The 19,349-nt window shown below is 66.0% G+C and overlaps 1 protein-coding gene across 1 annotated transcript in view; it reads left to right on the forward strand.

The window, feature by feature from the left end:
* The window catches only part of PKP1 (plakophilin 1), a 43,802-nt gene that overhangs the window by 14,768 nt on the left and 9,685 nt on the right, over nucleotides 1–19,349 (forward strand). Inside the window, exons 3-7 of the mRNA XM_057727649.1 lie at nucleotides 12,704–13,035; nucleotides 15,370–15,514; nucleotides 16,410–16,617; nucleotides 17,331–17,508; nucleotides 18,594–18,708. Coding sequence (XP_057583632.1) covers nucleotides 12,704–13,035; nucleotides 15,370–15,514; nucleotides 16,410–16,617; nucleotides 17,331–17,508; nucleotides 18,594–18,708 — 978 coding nt within the window. The remainder of the gene's footprint in view (nucleotides 1–12,703; nucleotides 13,036–15,369; nucleotides 15,515–16,409; nucleotides 16,618–17,330; nucleotides 17,509–18,593; nucleotides 18,709–19,349) is intronic.

Below are 19,349 nucleotides of genomic sequence, written 5' to 3' on the forward strand. Positions count from 1 at the left end.
AGTGAGTGGCCCGGGGCAGGTCTCCCCTCATCCTGGGCACGGACCCCCTTCTCTACTTTCATCCAGGATTCAGGGGATTCCCTGGTGGTCCAGTGGTTAGGACTCCCAGCTCTCACTGCTGAGGGCCCGGGTTCAATCTCTGGTCGCGGAACTAAAATCTAACAAGCCATGCGGTGTGGCCAAAAAAAAATTATATGAAAAAATTATTATTTTTAAAAATATTTATTTATTGGATTTATTTTTTTATTGGCTGTGTTGGGTCTTTGTGGCTGCACACAGGCTTTCTTTAGTTGTGGTGAGCGGGGGCTCCTCTTCATTGTGGTGCATGGGTTTCTCATTGCAGTGGCTTCTCGTTGCAGAGCACAATCTCTAGGCGCGTGGGCTTCAGTAGTTGCAGCACGTGGGCTCAGTAGTTGTGGCACAGGGGCTTAGTTGCTCTGCAACATGTGGTATCTTCCTAGGGCAGGGCTCGAACTGGTGTCCCCTGCATTGGCAGGCAGATTCTTAACCACTGTGCCACCTAGGAAAAAAATTATTAAAAAAAGAAATCCATGGTTCAGTAGCAAGTCTTCCTCCCAGCCTCTTCTCAGCTGTACTTGCTTAACTGTCGTGTCCGTATTTGGTGACCCCATCAAAACAGGACGACGCGCTAGGGACCCTCTCCCTGAGGGGGATTGGTCCAGCCCGCCCCAGACCCAGAGACGCCTGGGTGGCCCCCTTCTGTGGATGAGAGGTCTGGGTGGTGCAAAGCTCTGTGGAGGCTGGGAACCCAGGCTCCAGTGAGCTCTGTGTGTGCAGGGTCTGCGTGTGTGCCAGGTCTGCGTGTGTGCAGGGTCTGCATGTGTGCCGGGTCTGCGTGTGTGCCGGGTCTGCGTGTGTGCCGGGTCTGCGTGTGCGCCAGGTCTGCGTGTGCAGGGTCTGCGTGTGTGCCGGGTCTGTGTGTGCCGGGTCTGCGTGTGCCGGGTCTGCGTGTGTGCAGGGTCTGTGTGTGCAGGGTCTGCATGTGCAGGGTCTGTGTGTGCCGGGTCTGCGTGTACAGGGTCTGTGTGTGTGCATGGTCTGCGTGTTCAGGGTCTGCGTGTGTGCTGGGTCTGCGTGTGCAGGGTCTGCCTGTGTGCCGGGTCTGTGTGTGCCGGGTCTGCAGGGCGGGGGCCGGGGCTGCCAGAGAGAAAATGGCAGTACTCTTGCCTGGAAGCAGAGAAGAGCCTGTTTTTCCCGGTCCTGGTAAACACAGACTCCCCCAGAGGCAGGTGGTGTGGAGGGGCCAGCCCTGGACCCTCAACTAGCTGGGGGACCCTCGGCAAATTCTTACCCTCAGCTTGCCCAGCTCTGAAATGGGTGAGAATTCCTATCTCAAAGGGCAGTCAGGGCTGCAGGTGGGACACACCCAGTCGGGTAGGAGGCCTGAATTCTGGTCTCAGCTCAGCTGCTGTAAGCGGAGGGCAGGACCCGGGGGGCTCTTCACCTCTCAAGACCTTTTCTCATCCCTGGAGCAAGGCTGTTGGACCAGATCTAGCCAAGGACCCCTTCAGCCCCAACGTTTCAGGGTTCTATGCGGCTCGAGAACGGCCTCTGAGCGGCTGCGGGCCTACAGCCTGGGCCTCACGGTGGTTTCTGGGGTGGGGCAGGGCCGCCCCGCAGGCCTGCGGGTGGGTGAGGGCTTCTGCGCCGACTCCTGCTTCCGTCTGGGCAACGCCAGGCACCAGGAAGGCGGCAGGCGACCGACCCTTGCAGCAGCATGGGGAGCTGGGAGCCCTCATTTCCTTTAGCTTTGCAGGGGGGAGGCGGCTGGTCACTTCCCCCCACCCCCCTTACAACCCTGGGAGCCACCTCCTGCCCTGCTCCCCCTCTCACCTGGGTTCTCCGGCGGTGCCTGCCTGGCCTGGTCTGTCTGGAAAGTCCAGGGAGAGAAGGATGGAGGGGACGCGGGCTCCTGTCCCACGCGGGCACGGCTCCTGCCCCACGGGGGCATGGCTCCTGCCCCGAGAGGGAGTGACTGACGTGTCTGCCAACCCAGCGTCCCTCTGCCGGCAGTGACTCACCCCCACCCAGTCCCACGGGCCCCAGGCTCTCGCCCGGCAAGAACAGACAAGCACCCTGCTGCCGGGGGACAGCGTGTGCCCGAGAGGGGAGGCGGCAGGAGGGGGTGCCCACGGGCCTCGGCATCCCCGCCCCCCTGCCCTGGCTCCCCTCCCGGTAGGGGCAACGCCCGGCTTGGGCACTGCTGGGGCTGGGGACACTCCCTCTGTTCAAACTCAGACGCCGTGTTGGGGTGTCCCTTGGGGTGGCCGTGTCCGCGGGGTGGCCCTGCTCTCCGTGCCAGAGGCTCCTGCTGCCTCCCCTTGGGGCCCCGTGTGAGGAGCCGCCTTCTGGGCTGATTTTCCCCGAGAGCTGACTCCAGCCTCTCAGAGAGGCTGCTCCTCCCGGCTGAGGTTTGGGAGCGGGGTGGGGGGACTTTTTAGAGGCCAGGGGTAAGGTGGAGGAAAGGAAGGCCGCTGGCCTGGGCGCAGGGCTCCGTAGCACTGCCCGGCAACCGCCGCTGGCCCCCCGCCCCTGCGTGGCCCCAGATGCACCGTCAGACCGTCTCCTGGGCTCTTACTTCCTGTATCGTGTGTCCTTGGGGGAGAGACGTTGGCACCGTGAGCTCGCGAAGGGAGGGGACGGGCGGATCGATGCAAGCGGGGTCCCAGGGCTGGCTCCAGGCGGGGAGCTGGGCTTGGGGGCCGCCCTTCGCAGGCGGGCGGGGCAGAGGGATGCTGCCAGGCCTGGGGCTGGGGCCGTAGCCCCTGGGCCCTCCTTTCTGAGTTCTCACAAGGCACAGCCATCACCCCGAGAAGGGCAGTTCCAGCGGCCAGGGCCCGGAGAAGGCAGGATGTCACCTGCCACTGTCCCAGCTGGTGGGTCCTTGGGGGGAGGGGGGCAGGCTGGTTGGTCAGGGAGAGAGGTTCTCACCTTCCTTCTCACACGTGAGTCACAGTAGAGCCTCTGAAACGCTGGAGGGAAGATTTGAAGAATCAGGGACAATTGTAAACTTTTTTATTTCACTCCAGAAGAAAATTAGTGAGCTTTGGTTTCACCTTTTTTTCAAGTCCTGACAAAGAGGAAACCACTCGGCCAACGAGTCTTTAAAGCCCTAACACTCTAGTTAAAAACAACTAACAGACAAAACCCCAGCGGGAGAGAGGGGGTGAAGAAATGCTGAGGTTTGCAGCACGAGCTGCTTAAACTTCTCTGGGCCTCGGCCTCCTGGCCTGTCAAGGGCAGGTGGGACCAGGTGGCCGCCAGCCTTCTTCCCCGGGGAGCAGGGCCCCCCCTGCTCCCTGGGGCCCCGGGCTTCTGGATGAGCAGGCTGGGGGCAGCTTGCCGGGATCCCCGCCTTCACGTGCGGTGGGCTCTGGGCGGGAGGAAGTCGCGTCCTCAGAACCCCTGAATCACGGAGCAGCCTGCCTTATACAGAGTAATCCTGTTCCCACGTCCCCCGGATCTGTGAGATCAGGAGCTGAGCTGGGCCTTGCTGTTCCGATTTTATGAGCAGGCAAGTCAGGCTACGGAAAAGTGCAGGGGCTCGCCCGGAGGTCGCTCGTGGGTAGACTTGGAAGAACTGGGTCCAGAGCCCAGCCGGCTCTGCGGGGGCGGGGTGTGGAGGGCGCAAGTGGGGGAGGAGGTAGGGGAGGAGGTGGGGGAGGAGGGGGGAGGGGGGGGACAGGTCAGGACCCTGTCTCCCACCAGGGCAGGGTCCAGCGGCCCGCGGCAAGGCCTCCAAGGGTCCTGCAGGGGCCATCAGAACCGAGCCCCGGGCGGGGCGGGTCACCTGGTGCCTCTTTTCTGGTTGCAGCTGCCTTTTGTCACCGGCTCCGCGAGACAAACGCAGGGCCTTTCCCAGGTGTGTGGGTGGGACCCCTCCCCTCCCCAGGGTGGGGCTCAGCCGCCGCCCTCAGGGCCCCGCCCGGCAGGTCTGGCAAGTCTCTACCCAGGCCTTCCCGCACTCACAGCAGACGCAGCTGAAAATCAAAACCCAGTCAGGGGGAGGGGGGAGGGGTGGAGACACGGCTGGGGAGGGAGCACCCCCACGCCTGCGCGGGGCGGAGGGGTGAAGGCAGCGCTGTGCCCTGCGTCTGTTCGGAAGCCCGGAGCACGGCTGGGGAGGAGAAGGGCGTGTGCCTCCCGCAGGACTGACTCAGAAGGGACACGACTCGCTCCAGTTGGGAAGTGGAGGCTCAGAGAGGTGAGGGGCTGCCCAGGGCTGCACAGCCACTCAGGGAGGAAGCGGGACTAGAACGCTGACCTCCGGGCCCCCGGCCCCGCGCGCCTGTCCCACTGTCACAGCAGGGGACCCAGGCCACTGGAGGCAACGGCACTGCATCTGATCTCTGCTGTCACGGTTTTCACAAAAGCATCTCACCCACTACTATTTACTTATTTTTAAAAGACTTTCTTTTAAGTTGCAATGCATTCATTTTGAAAGGAAACTTTATATCAGTAACTCAAGAGAAAAACCAGTATCCTCGGCCATAAATGAAGGCTTACCATAACTTAGAATCAGCAATAATAAATAGAATGACAACAAATCATCATTTCATTCCAGGTGGGTAAGACGTTTTTCCTCTCTGCTCTGAAAGGGAGGTTGGCACATGTGCAGGAAGCATCCTGGCGCCGAGCTGGACCTTCTTGTGGGAATGCAAGTGGGAGAACAAAGACTCTTCTGTGAGCCTCAGTGCCGGCTGTCGGCTGTGCCCTCAGATGCCCTAAAGTCACCGCACGGCCACCGACGGAGCCTGGCTCACGCCTGGGCCGCACGCTCATCTCGCAGGATATTTTCCCAAAGCTGGTCCAGCAGGTCAGGTAGAGCCGAGGGCAAGGCGACAGGCGACCAGGTGGCGTCCCCTCCCCTCACGGGTGGTCACCCCGTGCCCCGCTGAAGGCCCTTTTGAATGGAGCATTTAGATGTTTTCTTTATGTTTTTAAAATATTTTTTTTTTAGTCTGCGCTGGGTCTTAGGTGCAGTTTTTTGTTTGTTTGTTTTTCGTTGTGGCAGGCGTGTGGGATCTAGTTCCCCGACCAGGGATGGACGCCAGGCCCCCTGCATTGGGAGCGCGGGGTCTTACCTACTGGACCCCCAGGGAAGTCCCTCGGGTGGAGCATTGATAGATGAGGTTTCGAGGGCCTGCAGGCCCCGAGCTCTGCGGGATCACTTGCTTCTGGGGAGGGTCAGCAGGAGACCCCAGGGACTCCCGATCTCCCTGCAGCCCTGAGCAGCTCTGGGAGGCCCACAGAGCTGGGGGAAGGGCAGGGTGCCATGGGAGGTGGCCTGGAGGGAGCTGGGGGGCTCGGGGCAGGCCCTTCTCCTCCTTCTGACCGCCACCGAGGCTGGGAGCGACGTGGCTACGCTTCTAGAGCCTCAAGAGGCTCAGCAAGCCTTGGCTGACTGCAGGAGACGCGGGGCTCAGCCTCGATCCCCAGTCCTGGCGTGGCGTCCTGATTTCCCAGGCCAGCCCGTGTGCCCTGGGAGCAGGCAGGGGTGTGGAGTGGGGGACGAGTGCTCCTCCACACCCTCCCGCCGTGACCCCGCCGGACAGCCCTGTTGCAATCACAGGCCGCCTCGCCCACAGGCGTCCCTGGGACAGAGGGCCTTGCAGCTCGGCAGCGGGGGCCGCAGGGCCGTGTCATGTGCCACACGGCCGGGCAGCCGCCCTCTTCCTACACGTCTCCCAGCCTCAGCCGGAGAGGAGGGACAGGCCGCTCTTGGGTCTGGGGCCCGGGGAGGGGGTTTCCTAGGCGTCAGGCCAGCCCGCCGCGGGGGTGGGCGGTGGGGTTCCTGCAGAGCAGCCCTCGCTGCAGAGGCTCTGGGCCCTTCACAGGTCACTCACGTGACCAGACGCTGGTGGCCGACAGGCTGGATGGACACTGGGGGAGGCCGGAGGCCTGTGTCCTGATTCGGGGTCTGCCCCGTCTTGGCCTTGTGGCCTTGGCCCAACCTCAAGTTCTCCGAGCTTAAGAGATGCTCTTGGAGAGGATACAGATGCTGCTGTCTGTCCTGGCGCCTCAGCGGCCGGCCGGAGACGGGGGTTGTGAGGCTCCAGGAAGAGAGTGGGTGGGAGGGCTCTTTGCAGGCCTGCCCCAGGGCTCTCGGGAGGAGCTCAAGGTGCTTCCAAAGACCTTCCCCAACGGAGTCCACCCCCGGCCAGGTGTCGCGTGCCCCATGGAGGGCGTGTGTAGGCAGGTGTGCTCATGGAGGGCGTGTGTAGGCAGGTGTGCTCATGGAGGGCGTGTGTAGGCAGGTGTGCTCATGGAGGGCGTGTGTAGGCAGGTGTGCTCATGGAGGGCGTGTGTAGGCAGGTGTGCTCATGGAGGGCGTGTGTAGGCAGGTGTGCTCATGGAGGGCGTGTGTAGGCAGGTGTGCTCATGGAGGGCGTGTGTAGGCAGGTGTGCTCATGGAGGGCATGTGTAGGCAGGTGTGCTCATGGAGGGTGTGTGTAGACAGGTGTGCTCATGGAGGGCGTGTGTAGACAGGTGTGCTCATGGAGGGCATGTGTAGACAGGTGTGCTCATGGAGGGTGTGTGTAGGCAGGTGTGCTCATGGAGGGCATGTGTAGACAGGTGTGCTCATGGAGGGCATGTGTAGGCAGGTGTGCTCATGGAGGGCGTGTGTGTACACATGCACGTGGGCTCGTCCTCCCAAGGGGGCTCTGTCGCCAAGCCCTGGGGGGTCCAGCCAGCCGTCCCTTCCTTCCTGTGAAATTCCTGGCTGTCTCCTCAGTGGCAGCGGGGTCTTCACCAAGGAGTCTCCAGGGAGCTCTTGTTTGGCCAAGGAAGCGTCTGTCCCCGAGGATGTTGCCATCACGCAGCATCTGGCCCCGCCCCCTTACAGCTGGGAAGCGCCTTCTGGCTCAGCGCTGGGGGGGGCAGTTCAGGGTGCCGGCGACCCCCCCACCAGCCTCCCCGCACAAAGTGGGATCTCCCTGACCCTCGGGTGTGCTCTCTCAGGAAGCTGGCACTTCCTGGAGGTTCCAGAAGTTATTTGACGTGGGAACCTTGGAAGGGCCCTCACGGTTCCCTCCTCAGAGTGCACCATCACTGGGACGAAGGCCCCAGCCTCCGGGTTTGAAAATGACCGCAGAACATGGGGCTTCTGGGGGGCAGAAGGACCAGACCTGGGACTCATCTGAGACTGTGAGAGAGGTGACCGAGGGGCAGGGGTCCTTTGCCTCTTGGGCCGGTTGACAGCTGCCCCTGAAAGGCAGACGCCTGCCAGGAGGTCTTTCCCAAAGTGAAGTGGAGATGTCTGTGTACAACAGTACAACACCTGAGGTCCTGGTTCCCCAAACCCGTCCTGGGGGCTCGGGAGCTGAGAAAAGCCTGCATCTCAGGTGTGCGGGGGAGAGGTCCAAGAACCGTTGCAGAAAATACAGCTTCTCCTGCAGTTTAGTGATGAAGCAGGGAACAGGATGTGAGGACAGAGCTGGGTGCTGGAGCTGGGTGCTGGAGCTGAGTGCTGGGTGCTGGAGCTGGGTTGTGGAGCTGGGTGCTGGAGCTGGGTACTGGAGCTGAGTCCTGGGTGCTGGAGCTAGGTGCTGGAGCTGGGTGCTGGAGCTGAGTGCTGGGTGCTGGGTGCTGAAGCTGGGTGCTGGAGCTGGGTTCTGGAGCTGAGTGCTGGGTGCTGGAGCTGGGTTGTGGAGCTGGGTGCTGGAGCTGGGTACTGGAGCTGAGTCCTGGGTGCTGGAGCTAGGTGCTGGAGCTGGGTGCTGGAGCTGGGTGCTGGGTGCTGAAGCTGGGTGCTGGAGCTGAGTGCTGGGTGCTGGGTGCTGGGTGCTGAAGCTGGGTGCTGGAGCTGGGTTCTGGAGCTAGGTGCTGAAGCTGGGTGCTGGAGCTAGGTGCTGAAGCTGGGTGCTGGGTGCTGGAGCTAGGTGCTGAAGATGGGTGCTGGAGCTAGGTGCTGAAGATGGGTGCTGGAGCTGAGTTCTGGAGCTGGGTGCCGGAGCTGGCTGCTGGAGCCAGGTGCTGAAGCTGGGTGCTAGGTGCTGGAGCTGGGTGCCGGAGCTGGGTGCTGGGTGCTGGAGCTGGCTGCCGGGTGCTGGAGCTGGGTGCCGGGTGCCGGAGCTGGCACCATTGCCTCATCAGACATCACATGTCGTGGCGGCCAGCTCTCAGCGGGGTGCTGGGGTGCTCCAGTGCACTTTCCCCCTCGCCCCACCCTGTCCCCAGGAGCAGCAGGGGCCGGGGAGGGCCTGACCCTCCCGCCGGCCTGAGAGGCAGACATGGAGCCTGGAGCCCAGGAGGGCAGGATGCGTCCTTCCCCCGAGCCGTGGCCTCTGTCCCTGGAGGGAGCAGCGCCTCCGTGGAAGACCCGCAGGCGACAGCCCGGGGCGTCACAGGCCCTTTTCTACTTGGGCTTCGTGGTCCAGTTTCTTCAGAAAACTTTTCTGAATCACCCAGTTCTTACCACTGCCCTGGTCTCTGCGGGCTCCGTCCCCGCTTTCCAGGATTATAGGGGACACGCCATTATTCGTCAGCTCTCCTGGGAAATCTCTACTCCCAGGATGGACATCAAAACTTTCATTTTTTCCACATTAAAAAGCTTCGGGTGATAACTTCAGGCACCCGGCCCCTGGCCTCAGGCTGTGTCAGGTTTCCGTGTGCCTCCCCCGGGCCTGGGAGCTGGTCATCCGTCAGCGTTGTCCACTTCGCAGACCGGGGCCACCCCCGAGCGGGCACTGCTGGTCACTGGGTGCAGGTGACAGACCCCCGGGGGCGGCTTCGGCCCCCCCACCCCGAGGGACCGCGCGGCTGGCGTACCCCCCGCAGCCGCCCGCGAGCCCAGACGGCAGGGCCTGTGAGCTGGGGGGGCTGGCCCGTGTGTCCTCCGCGCTCGGCCAGGGAAGGAGGGGAGGCCCGGCCACGGCGGGGCGGCGGGAGAGGGAGCGGTGCCCCGAGGGCGCAGGGACCGGCCCTCCCCCCGCCCGGGCCGCACCTCTGGTGACTCGGGCCGGTGGTTCCCACGCTGACGCGCACGGCCCGTCAGGCGGCTGCGCCCCCGCGGGGAAGCCCCCGCGCCCCGGGCCCCGCGTCTGCCGCGCCCCCCGAGGCCGGAGCCGGGGGGGGGGGGGGGGACGACCCGTGCCCCCAGAGCCCGGCCGCCGCGGGGGAAGGCCCCCTGCAGCCGGGGGCCGCCGTGCCGGGGCAGGAGGCCGGCTGCGCGCGCGGCCCGGGGCGCGGGGAACGGCCCGCGGGGTCTGCGGCCCAGGCCTCCCTTGGGAGCCCCTCACCGAGCCGCGAGGGCCGGCGAGGACCCCGGGACGTGGCCCGCGCGCTGGCTCTTGCGGGAGGGCGTGGGGGGACCCGGCCGCTGGCTCCCCGCGGGCGGGCGGGCCGGATGTGCCCGCCCGGGGCCGGTGTGTCCCGCCCGCCTGCCCGGCGCCGCTGGGCTCCAGAGCGGGCTCATCCGCGGACACAGACCCTCTCTCCCTCCGGGCCTGCCCGGCGCGCCCCTGGCCACGGCGGACCCGGGGCGGGCTCGGGGCGGCCCCGCGCTCCGTGCCCTGAGGCCCGGGGTGGGACGCCCAGGAGGAGCGGCCTCCCTGAGTGCAGACAGGGGCGCCAGCCTCTGAGAGCGTCCTGACTCCAGGGGGAGCCGGACGGGCGGGGGCCGGGGGCGTGCGGGGCGCAGGGCTCCCCGCTGCTCCGGGGAGGAAGGGCGGGGAGAGGAAACGGGCAGGGGCGGAGCGGGACGGGATGGCGGGCCCTGCGGGTTCCTGGGCAGAAGCGGGTCTCTCTGCAGGCCCCGCCCAGGCGCCCCCGAGGCGGCCAGCCCAGCCCGCTCTCTGGCCGAGGGCTCATCAGGCCTCTAGCCTCTGGCATGTTCTGATCCCTGGGCAGAGCCACCTGAGGCCGGCGTTTCCCGAGGAGGCGTGCGATCACCAGCCCCGGGGCGTGTGTGTGCGGGTGTGCGTGGGTGTGCCTGTGCAGGTGTGTGCAGCTGTGTGCGGGTGTGCGTGTGTGTGCGGGTGTGCGTGTGCGTGCGTATGTGTGTGTCCCTGTCCTTTGCAGCCAAAGCAGAGGACGCTGCCAGCGGATCCCTGCCTGGGCGTGGGGGTGAGCCCGGACCCCCGCCCACCAGCACCACTGCCCCGCGCTGCCCGCTCCCCCGGCCAGGCCGGCGGCTGCTCAGGACCCGCGAGGCAGCGTTTGGGAGCGTGGGGCGTCCTCGCCGGTCATGAGGGCTGTGTGGCGTTCCCGGCGCTTAGGCCCGGGGGCAGGGGCACCCAATACAGTGAAGAATTGTCCGGCCCCGAGGCTGGCAGCACCCACGCGGAGAAACACCACGCCGCCTCGTCGCGAAGCCACCCGTCTGGGCGGACGAGGCTCCTCTGCTTCTCTGAAGCGCGTGAAGGCTGTCCTGCGGCCGTGGGGGGAGGGCGGCCTGGGCCCCGGGAGCCGGCGTGCACCCTCTCCCGGGCTGTCCTGCCTCCCTCCCCTTCCCGTGCCCAGCTGGCCGCTCCCTCGCGGGTCCTGGAGGCAGCCAGCCTGTCCCCCGTCTGAGCGTCAGAGGGACCCTCTCGTCAGGCCTGTGCTGAGCGCCTCCTCAGCCCCGTGCACGGAAGTCTCCCAACCGGCCTGCACACCGTGCGCAGAGATGCCAGTTTACCGATGAGGAAACTGAGGCCCACGTGCCCGAGGCCAGCCACGGGGCCGCTGACGGGGCCAGAGCTCACCCCAGGCCTCCTGGCCCCTGAGCCTGTGTTCTCGGCCCCCGCGTCTCCCTCTGCCGCGCAGGCCTCGGCGCACGATGACCCCGTCGTTTCGGGCACGTAGAAGGAAAGGGCAAAGGTCACAGGCGGCCGCTAGACCGCAGGCCGTCTGCGCGGGCAGGGCTTGCCGTGCCAGGAGGGGAGCCCGGGCCCCTGGGCACGAGGAGGGGGCGGGGCCTGGCCGAGCGTCTCGGGGGGGGGGTGGGGAGGGAACTGGCCGCAGCCGTCCTCGGCCCCCCCGGCCAGCCGGCCTGGCGCAGGAGCTGGGTGGGGTGACTCGACGGCGGTGTGACTGGCGAGGGCTGAGGAATCCAGCCCCGCGGGGCGGCTACCTGCGCCCCCCCCCGCCACCTGCACGGCGGGCACCCAGCCTCTGCGGGCGGCCCCCAGCGCCCCGGCTGGGTTTGGGCCGGGGGAGCGTGTGGACTCTCAGCGCCGAGGTGACCGGGGGTGTCATCACGGAGGACGGGGGGCCCTGCTGCTCCTCCGTGTACGGCTCAGCCCTCCCCCCGGGGCCACGTCACCTTCCTCCCCGGGAGGCCGGCTCCTCTGACCGCCGCCTCTTCTTGTCCCTTTGTGCCTGCCCCGCCCCCCACACCAGTTCCCTTTGGGGCGGGTTGGTTTGACCCCGTTTGGGGGTGCGCGCGGTGCCCGCCCGAGTGCACAGCGGCGCGTGCGGGCGGGGCCGACCAGAGCCCCACGGCCAAGGTTAACCGCGGGTGGCACTGGGTGTCCCTGCTGACGGAAGGTGGCCCGCAGGTGGGTTCCTGCCTGAAGGCTCTCCTTGCAGAGAGGAGCGGGGCTGTGGCTAGAGCCGGTGCGGTCGGGGGTGACTCAGCTGCCCGACGACGGCCCTGTGTGCGGGTGCAGATACACACGGGCACACACACACGGGCGCGCACACACATGGACACACACACGGGCACACACACGGGCGGGCACACACACTCTCACTCGCAGGGTGGGGCGGGCAGGCTCTGGGCCGCTGGACTGGCCCCAGCGCATCCCGGCAGAGCGGAGCCCACCTGTGTGGAGACACTTTCTCAGGCTGCGTGTCGATCCTCGGGTCTCAGGACGAGTCGGAGCAGGCGGACCCGCCGCCCTGAGCTCCTGGGAGAGCTCCCTGGACCGCTCCAGGAGGGCCGTGCTCCCACCACGCCTCTGGCTTTGCCGCCTCTCCCCAGGGCGCCTGACTCCCGGTTGGGTCCGCGCAGAGCTCGGGGGGCCCCTCGTGGTTCTAAGTTTCCTGCTGGAGCGAGCCCTGGCCACCTCTTCCCCGCTGCCAGCCGGACGGCACCGCAGCCCCGGGCCTGCCTCCCTGGGCGCAGGAAGCCCAGGGAGCAGGATGTGTCCCCCTGTGGCCTTCGAGGGGCGCCCCTAGGATGCCTGTGACATGTGCTTCTTTCCCTGGCAGACGGGAGTCAAGATGGGGAGGTTAGCAGAGAAATGACAGGGGAAAGAAATCCTGGCCAGAGCAGGAGAAATGTCCCCGTGCTGGGGACAGGCAGCCAAGGCCACCTGGAGCCGCTGGGACCTTCCTGTGCCCTTCCTATGCCTTCCCTCCAGAGGAAGGCCCCCTCCGCCCTGGGCCGCCGACCCCCCTCCTGGACGGGGCCCACCGGGACGGGGTCAGTGGCTGTCAAACGTTTTTGACGACAGCACGCACATTTTGTGTATGAAATGTATGAAGTGCGTTTTACGTGACAGCGCAGTCCTTTCTACCTACGCCGTACTCTGTATTTTTTATTCCAGTGTATATTATTTGATCCCGTTTTTTAAAAAAATGATGGTGACAGTCTGCTAAATTGATTTCATAATGCGTAACGGGTCACGCTGCCGTGTGAAAAGTAGTCCGTGTGATGCCGGCCAAGGTTTGCTCCCTGCCAGACATCCCAGGATTCTCTGAGCACCGCCACGGGGGCAGTGGGGGGCTGAGCCTCTCTCCTCTCTTTGGCCAGATCTACAATGGGACCCTCAAGCGGGAGACGGACACCAGGCGCTTCAGCTCCTACAGCCAGATGGAGAGCTGGGGCCGGCCGTACCCCCGTGGCCCCTGCACCGCCCCCGGTGCCGGCAGCGACATCTGCGTCACGCAGATCAAGGCCAGCCGCAGCGAGCCCGACCTCTACTGCGACCCCCGGGGCACCCTGCGCAAGGGCACGCTGGGCGGCAAGGGCCACAAGACCATCCAGAACCGCTACAGCTTCTACAGCAGCTGCAGCGGCCAGAAGCCGTCCAGGAAGTACCCGGTGCACCCTGCCTCCTGCAGCCACTCGAGGGCCAGCTCCAAGTGAGTGTCGCTCGGCGGGGGCTGCGAGGGGTGGGGGCCGTCGTGGGAGACAGACCGCCAGCCCGGGAGTTCTCAGCGTGCAGGCGGAGGCAGAACCCGGGCCCTGAACGAACGCGTCAAGCGTGTGGGTTTTAAAGGGTCGCGGGGAATGAACAGGGGAAGAGAGTTAGAGTCTAGCTGGGCCCGCGGTTCTCAAAGCGTGTTCCTCTGACCAGCAGCCCTGGCATCACCGGGGAACTGTGAGAAATGCTCCTGGTCAGGCCCGCCCAGACCTCCGACTCAGAAACCCCGGGAGGGGCCCGCAGTGTGTGCGTTACCAGCCTCCAGGCGATGGGGACCCTGCCCGGGTGTGAGAACCCCTGGGCCTGAGCGTGTAAACCTCTCCCCATGTTCTGAAAGAGCAAAGGAGTGTGACCTGGGGTCGACGATGGGAGAGGAGCCGGGGCCATCCTACAGGACAAGAGACAAAAACGGGCAGGATGCAGAGCCAGGGTGGCGCACAGGCGATGGAGGGGGAGAGCCCTGGGCACAGGGTGGCTTGGGGGCGGCCACGGTGTCTCGAGGGTCCTGGGGTCTGCCCTCCAGGGCTCAGAGCCCCGTGAATCTCGGAGCCGTCCTGTGTCATCACTTGGTGGTCTTTTATTCACGTATTTGACATTTGCTGCGCTACACGCTCTGACCACACGGATACGTGGACGGCCTGTGGTCAGAGCAGGGAGACGGCCACCAAGAGAATGGCCCCGGCCCGCAGCTGCAGATGAACCACCTTCCACGGAGCCCAGGAGCCTTGCAGTCTTCATCTTAAGCCCCCTGAGCCCTTCCAGGCGAGAACCCAAGGAGAAACAGGCACAGAGACGTTAGGTGGCTTGCCCGAGGCCGCACAGCCGATTCCACGCCCTGTGCCCTCCCCCGCTCACCACACAGTCCTGAGCCTAAGCACACGCGTTCTAAGCTGGCCCTCTCCTGGCCACTCGAAGGCCGTAAGGGGTATTGGGGATGCTCCGGAGGAGGACCAGGAAGCCTCTCTTCCTGGGAGACGGACCAGGGCAGTGTCTGGCCCCGGCTCATCGCCCCAAACGGGAGGCCTTGAGAGGACAGGGTCTGCTGAGCCAGGGAGGGCGTTTGGAGGTGACGTCTGACCGGCAGATGCAGGGCGACGGTCTCTCATTGCGGGCGGGCTGCTGCCCACGCGAGATGCGGGAGCTCTGCCCCGTGGGTGCTCTTGCCAGCAGGAGCCGGGCACCTGCAGGAGGCTGGCACCCGTGAGGAGCGGCTCCCTCTAGACATGCTGGCGAGATTTCTAGGGGGCAGGCTGGATGCCAAGAGGGGGCTGCCCCTGCTGTCTCGTGGGAACCAGGACACAGGCAGCTGGGGAGACAGCTGCAGTCGGCACCCTCGGAGCCGCGGGGGTCCTGGAAGAGAGGTTTCCTTCCCCTGGGAAGGTTCCCAGCACTGAGTCTTGGGCGGGTCGCGGGGATGGTGAGGGAAGGGACAGAGGCCCCCCCCCCCGGGCCCTGATCCATCAGGGCCCGGCACAGAGAGCGGACCCGCGTCAGGGCTGGGGAGCGTGCGGGACACGGCAGAGCCGGACTATAGGGTTAGAACGTGATGGCTCTAGTTCCGTGGCTCAGAAAGGGTGATTATTGGCCGTTTTGTACGGTGTGACCTAACATGTCATCTTCGACATCAGGCTAAGCAGTTTGAACTTGAACTTGCAGTATGGAGACGCTGCCTTCGGGGACAGCGCAGTGAAGAGGGTGTTAGGGCTGCTGATCTGGGAGAGGGGCGTAACATTGTGGATGGGACCACGTGGAGAAGACAGCCGGTTGTGGGGGACTCACTGTCGTCCCAGCGAGAGTGACCACGGTCAGAAGGAAGGTGGTGGCCGTGAGGACAGAAAAGGAGTAGGTGTGAGAATTTGTGTGTTAGAAGAACACGCTAGACTTGGAAATGGAGGGAGGAGGGAGAGGTGGGCTGGGTGGAGGGATAGATGATGGATGGAGGGGTGATGGAGGGACATGGATAGATGGACAGGCCCCAGCCATTCTCTTCCGTCTTCCCGGTACCAGGCACAGACGTGAGAGATGGCGGAGTGCGTGGCGAGGCTCCCCGCAGAAACAGGGCAGAGTGTTTTCAGGACAGAGGGAGCTTGCCTGCTTGGACACGGACCCCTTGGACCAGGGCGTCATCCCAGCACGGGTTCTCCGTGGGGTGTGCCTTCCCCCTCCTCTGGAGGAGCGGTCCACAGCGGGGCTGGGGCCGCCTCACTCCGGCTCCCAGGCGCGTGCGGGGGGTCCCGAGCGCCCTGACCCCGTGCACTGCCCGTCCCCACAGGATCTGCTGCGAGGACATCGAGTGCAGCGGGCTGACCATCCCCAAGGCCGTGCAGTACCTGAGCTCCCGGGACGAGACGTGCCAGGCCATCGGGGCCTATTACATCCAGCACACCTGCTTCCAGGATGAGTGTGCCAAGCAGCAGGTAAGCGCCCGGGGCAGGGCCTGGGCGGGGCCGCCTGACCCCGTGCGTGAGCTGGTGGGGGCATTTGCCGTCGGCCCCTCCTCCCCCTGCCAGCTGCCTGCGGCCAGGGCTGGGCCTGGCACGGCCTGAGATCAGAGCGGGTATCTTAAGCCTCTGTGGGGAGCGGAGCCCCTGGGGGAGGGGACACCGCTCAGGTCATGGAAGAGACACGGGTGACAGTCAAGGGTTCAACAGAGACCGCCCCCTCAAATTCCACTAAGGAGGGACGCGTCCTCCCCTTCAACATCCTCCCCGACCCCCTCTCTCTGTTTCTGCCTCTTTCTGTCTCTGTCTCTCTGTGTCTGTCTCTGTCTCTGTCTCTATCGCTGCTTCTGTCTGTCTCTCTGTTTCTGTCTCTCCTTGATGCCATCCTCTCTCACCAGGCATCTGTGGTTGAGAACAGGGCTGTCTGTGCCTCCCAAGCATGGCTGGCAGGGAGGACACCTCGGGGCCTCTGAGATCAGCCCTAGGGTGCGGCCCGTGAATGCGTTTCCTAGAGCGGGCCGGACCCGACGGCATCCAGTTCCTGCTGTAGGAGGAGGCATTCCCGTACAGGGGGGCCTCCCCGCCTTCGGACTCTGGAGCGTGTGTCTATGCGTGTCCCTGTCTGGTCCTCACGCCAGGCTCCAAGGAGGAGAGCGGGGCTCGGGATGAGGGGCTGAGCGGTCCCGGCTAGGGTGCAGGGGGGCCGGCGGCCGAGCCTGGCCTCGGGCCGGGCCTGGCCCGTCACCATCACCCCGTCCCGCTTGCGCGTCTCGGCCACCCTGGGTGTTCCGGTCGGAGTAAGCTGCCCTGAGGGGAGGGTGGTCAGCCTGGCCTCACCGCCCTGCCCGGCGCCGGGCACCCTGTCCCGCAGGTGTACCAGCTGGGCGGCATCTGCAAGCTGGTGGACCTCCTCCGCAGCCCCAACCAGAACGTGCAGCAGGCCGCTGCCGGGGCCCTGCGCAACCTGGTCTTCCGCAGCACCGCCAACAAGCTGGAGACGCGGAGGCAGAACGGCATCCGCGAGGCTGTCAGCCTCCTGAGGAGGACCAGGAGCGTGGAGATCCAGAAGCAGCTGACCGGTGGGGAGCCTGGCCATGGAGAGCGGGAGCGGGAGCGGGGGCTGCGGCCCAGGATGGGCTGGGGTGCCGGGCGGGGGGCGGGCGGGCGGCCTCAGGCGGCCACCCCAGGAGCCCCACGGGACCCGTGCTGGCCAGTCCGTGGTGTCCAGCGGGCGACCCTGGGCGTCGTGTCCGTCCGTCCGTCCATCCACCATCTGTGTGTGAGGGACAGAGGGCGGGGGTGGGGCGCTGGTGTCCAGGCAGGACCGTCCTCCGCGGACGCTGGGATGTGCAGGTGAAGGGGAGCGGGCAGGGCAGCGGGTCTCAAGCGCCTGCTCCCAAGGCGGGCGAGCGCTCAGGGTGGGGGCCCAGGGCAGAGGGGTCGCTGCAGAGCCCTCAGGAAGGACGGGGACGAGGGGACCACGTACACAGCAACAGTGAGAATTTCTGGGGTGACTTTGGGTAGAAAACAGAGCCCAGGAGAAGAGTCTGGGTGCTAAAACTTGTATCAGAAGACACGGGTGAGTCAGACGTTTTTGATCCGCTTCCACACGTGTGACTTTTACCTGCATAGAGAACTCTACGTGCTCTGTCCTCAAGACCATGCCATCTGGTTGAGAGGCGGGCAGGTGGGCTCATGGGACGCTCAGAGGGCAGAGGCCCGTCCGGGAGGTGGTGTCCGGGGGGGGCACCGGCTCCCGGGTCCTCCTGAGCCTGGCGGTCCCCACCCCCAGGGCTGCTCTGGAACCTGTCCTCCACCGACGAGCTGAAGGAGGAGCTGATCTCGGACGCCCTGCCCGTGCTGGCCGACCATGTCATCATCCCCTTCTCCGGCGGGTGCCGCGGCAACAGCAGCCTGCCCCGGGACGCCGTGGACCCCGAGGTCTTCTTCAACGCCACCGGCTGCCTGAGGTGAGGCGGGGTTGCGGCCCGGCTCCGCCCAGGCTCAGCGCCCAGGCCCAGCCCGGCCTCCCTGGGCCTGGAGGAGGCTCAGGGCCCCACCGCCTCCGCTGAGGGGGTCGAAGTGAGGAATCTGAGTGGAAATGCTCAGATCTGAGTGTCCAAACCGGCTCAGCCGTTTCGCCCCCTTCACCCGCAACATGCCTTCCCGTGCTGTCTTGAAGAGCGTTTCCGGATACAAGCCTGCCGGCGGGCTCCCTGTGAGTCTCCCTGGCTGCGGTGCGGACAGCACCTGCGTGTGCCTCGGCGTGAAGACGGCGCTGCTCTGCCCAGAGTCTCCTGAGTTCTGCCCCAGGCTGTGCCAGAGGCCCTGGGCGCTGTGGGCGGGGGGGCCTGGGTGTGCTCCTTCCGGGGGGCGGGCGGGTACGGAGGTGGAGCCGTGGAGCAGAGCCCCTAAGGACCACACCCCGCTCTGATGGGGTTCGTCTTCGCCAGCTCCTGGGAGCCCCAGAACAGGGGTGCCGTTGGCCTGGGCTCCTCCCTGCCCCCTCGGGCAGCAGCCTCCGGGGAGCAGACCGGCCGGGGAGAGGCAGAGCTGGGGTAGTCCTGGACTTTGTGGGGCGGCAGCGGTCACGCCCGGCCTGCACCAGGCAGAGGGGCCCAGGCGGGAGCCAGCGCGCGCTGGGGGCAGCACACAGCTTCCGCGGGGAGGGCATCCAGCCCCGTGCAGCAGCGCGCGGAGCTTCCGCTGCCACCCCCAGGGAGAGACCGGTGGGCAGAGCCTCAGCCCCAAGTCCTACGAGGGCAGGGTGGGTGCCCGGGCTGCCCGTGGCCACGGAGCCCTGGACGCGCAGAGGGGACGGGCCTGGGGACCAGGTGGGCACAGAGAAAGGGGAAAAGAGACCCCGTCCCGGCCTCGGCCGGGCCTGAGCAGAATCGGCTGAACTACGTGTTTCCTCCTTTGGTCCCCGTCTCGGCTTCCCTCCTCGTTCCTCGCCTCTTCTCCCCCCGCCCCCCACCCCGCAACCTCCCCGCGTCGCCCCCCCTCCCGCCTGCCCTCCCTCCCCACCCTCCCCACCGCCCGTGTCCTCCCCCAGGAACCTGAGCTCGGCGGACGCGGGCCGCCGGGCCATGCGCAACTACACAGGGCTCATCGACGCCCTCATGGCCTACGTGCAGCACTGCGTGGCGGCCAACCGCTGCGACGACAAGGTGAGGGTGGCCCCCAGGGGGCCCCGCCCCAGACTCCTCTCCATCTCTCGTCCGTGCGGGCGGCCTGGGGCTCCGGATCCGGCATTTTTCTCTCCCCGGCCCGCGGGAGCCTTTCAGGTGTGGCCTGGTGGCCGGAGGGGACATCTGGACGCTGAGCACCCGCCCCTTCCCTGGTGGCGGCACCTGGGCAGTGGCTACAGGGACGGGTCCTCTCCGCCACTTCTCTCAGTTCACATCACGTCTACCTGGGGCGGGGGGTCGTTTTAGGGACTCAGTCAATAAGCAAAGCATGAAGAGGTCACCTGGCTCAGGGCGAGCTCTCTGTGAGGGTCCACTGCTGCCGCCAGCCCAGTGGGCGCCCCAGGGCCTCTGTGTCCTCTCTGAGCGCCTCTCCTGCCGCAGCTGTCTTCCCACGGCCTCCCCAAAAGGCCCGGGCAGAGCCACCCTCCCCCTCCCCTCCGGGACTCTGGACCCTGCACAGACGGACAGAAAGGGGAAGTCAGGCAGGAGGCTACACGGGAGGCTGGGGTCCTTCCACACATCAGGACGCAGACTAGCAGGCGGTCCCCAGGGGACTGGCCGGGCATCACGGCCCGTGGGCCCTGCTCACGGTTTCCGTGGGGAGGGATTTGTCTCCTGCC

The sequence above is a fragment of the Hippopotamus amphibius genome, chromosome 3 (genome assembly GCF_030028045.1).
Source record: "Hippopotamus amphibius kiboko isolate mHipAmp2 chromosome 3, mHipAmp2.hap2, whole genome shotgun sequence".
Lineage (NCBI taxonomy): Eukaryota > Metazoa > Chordata > Mammalia > Artiodactyla > Hippopotamidae > Hippopotamus > Hippopotamus amphibius.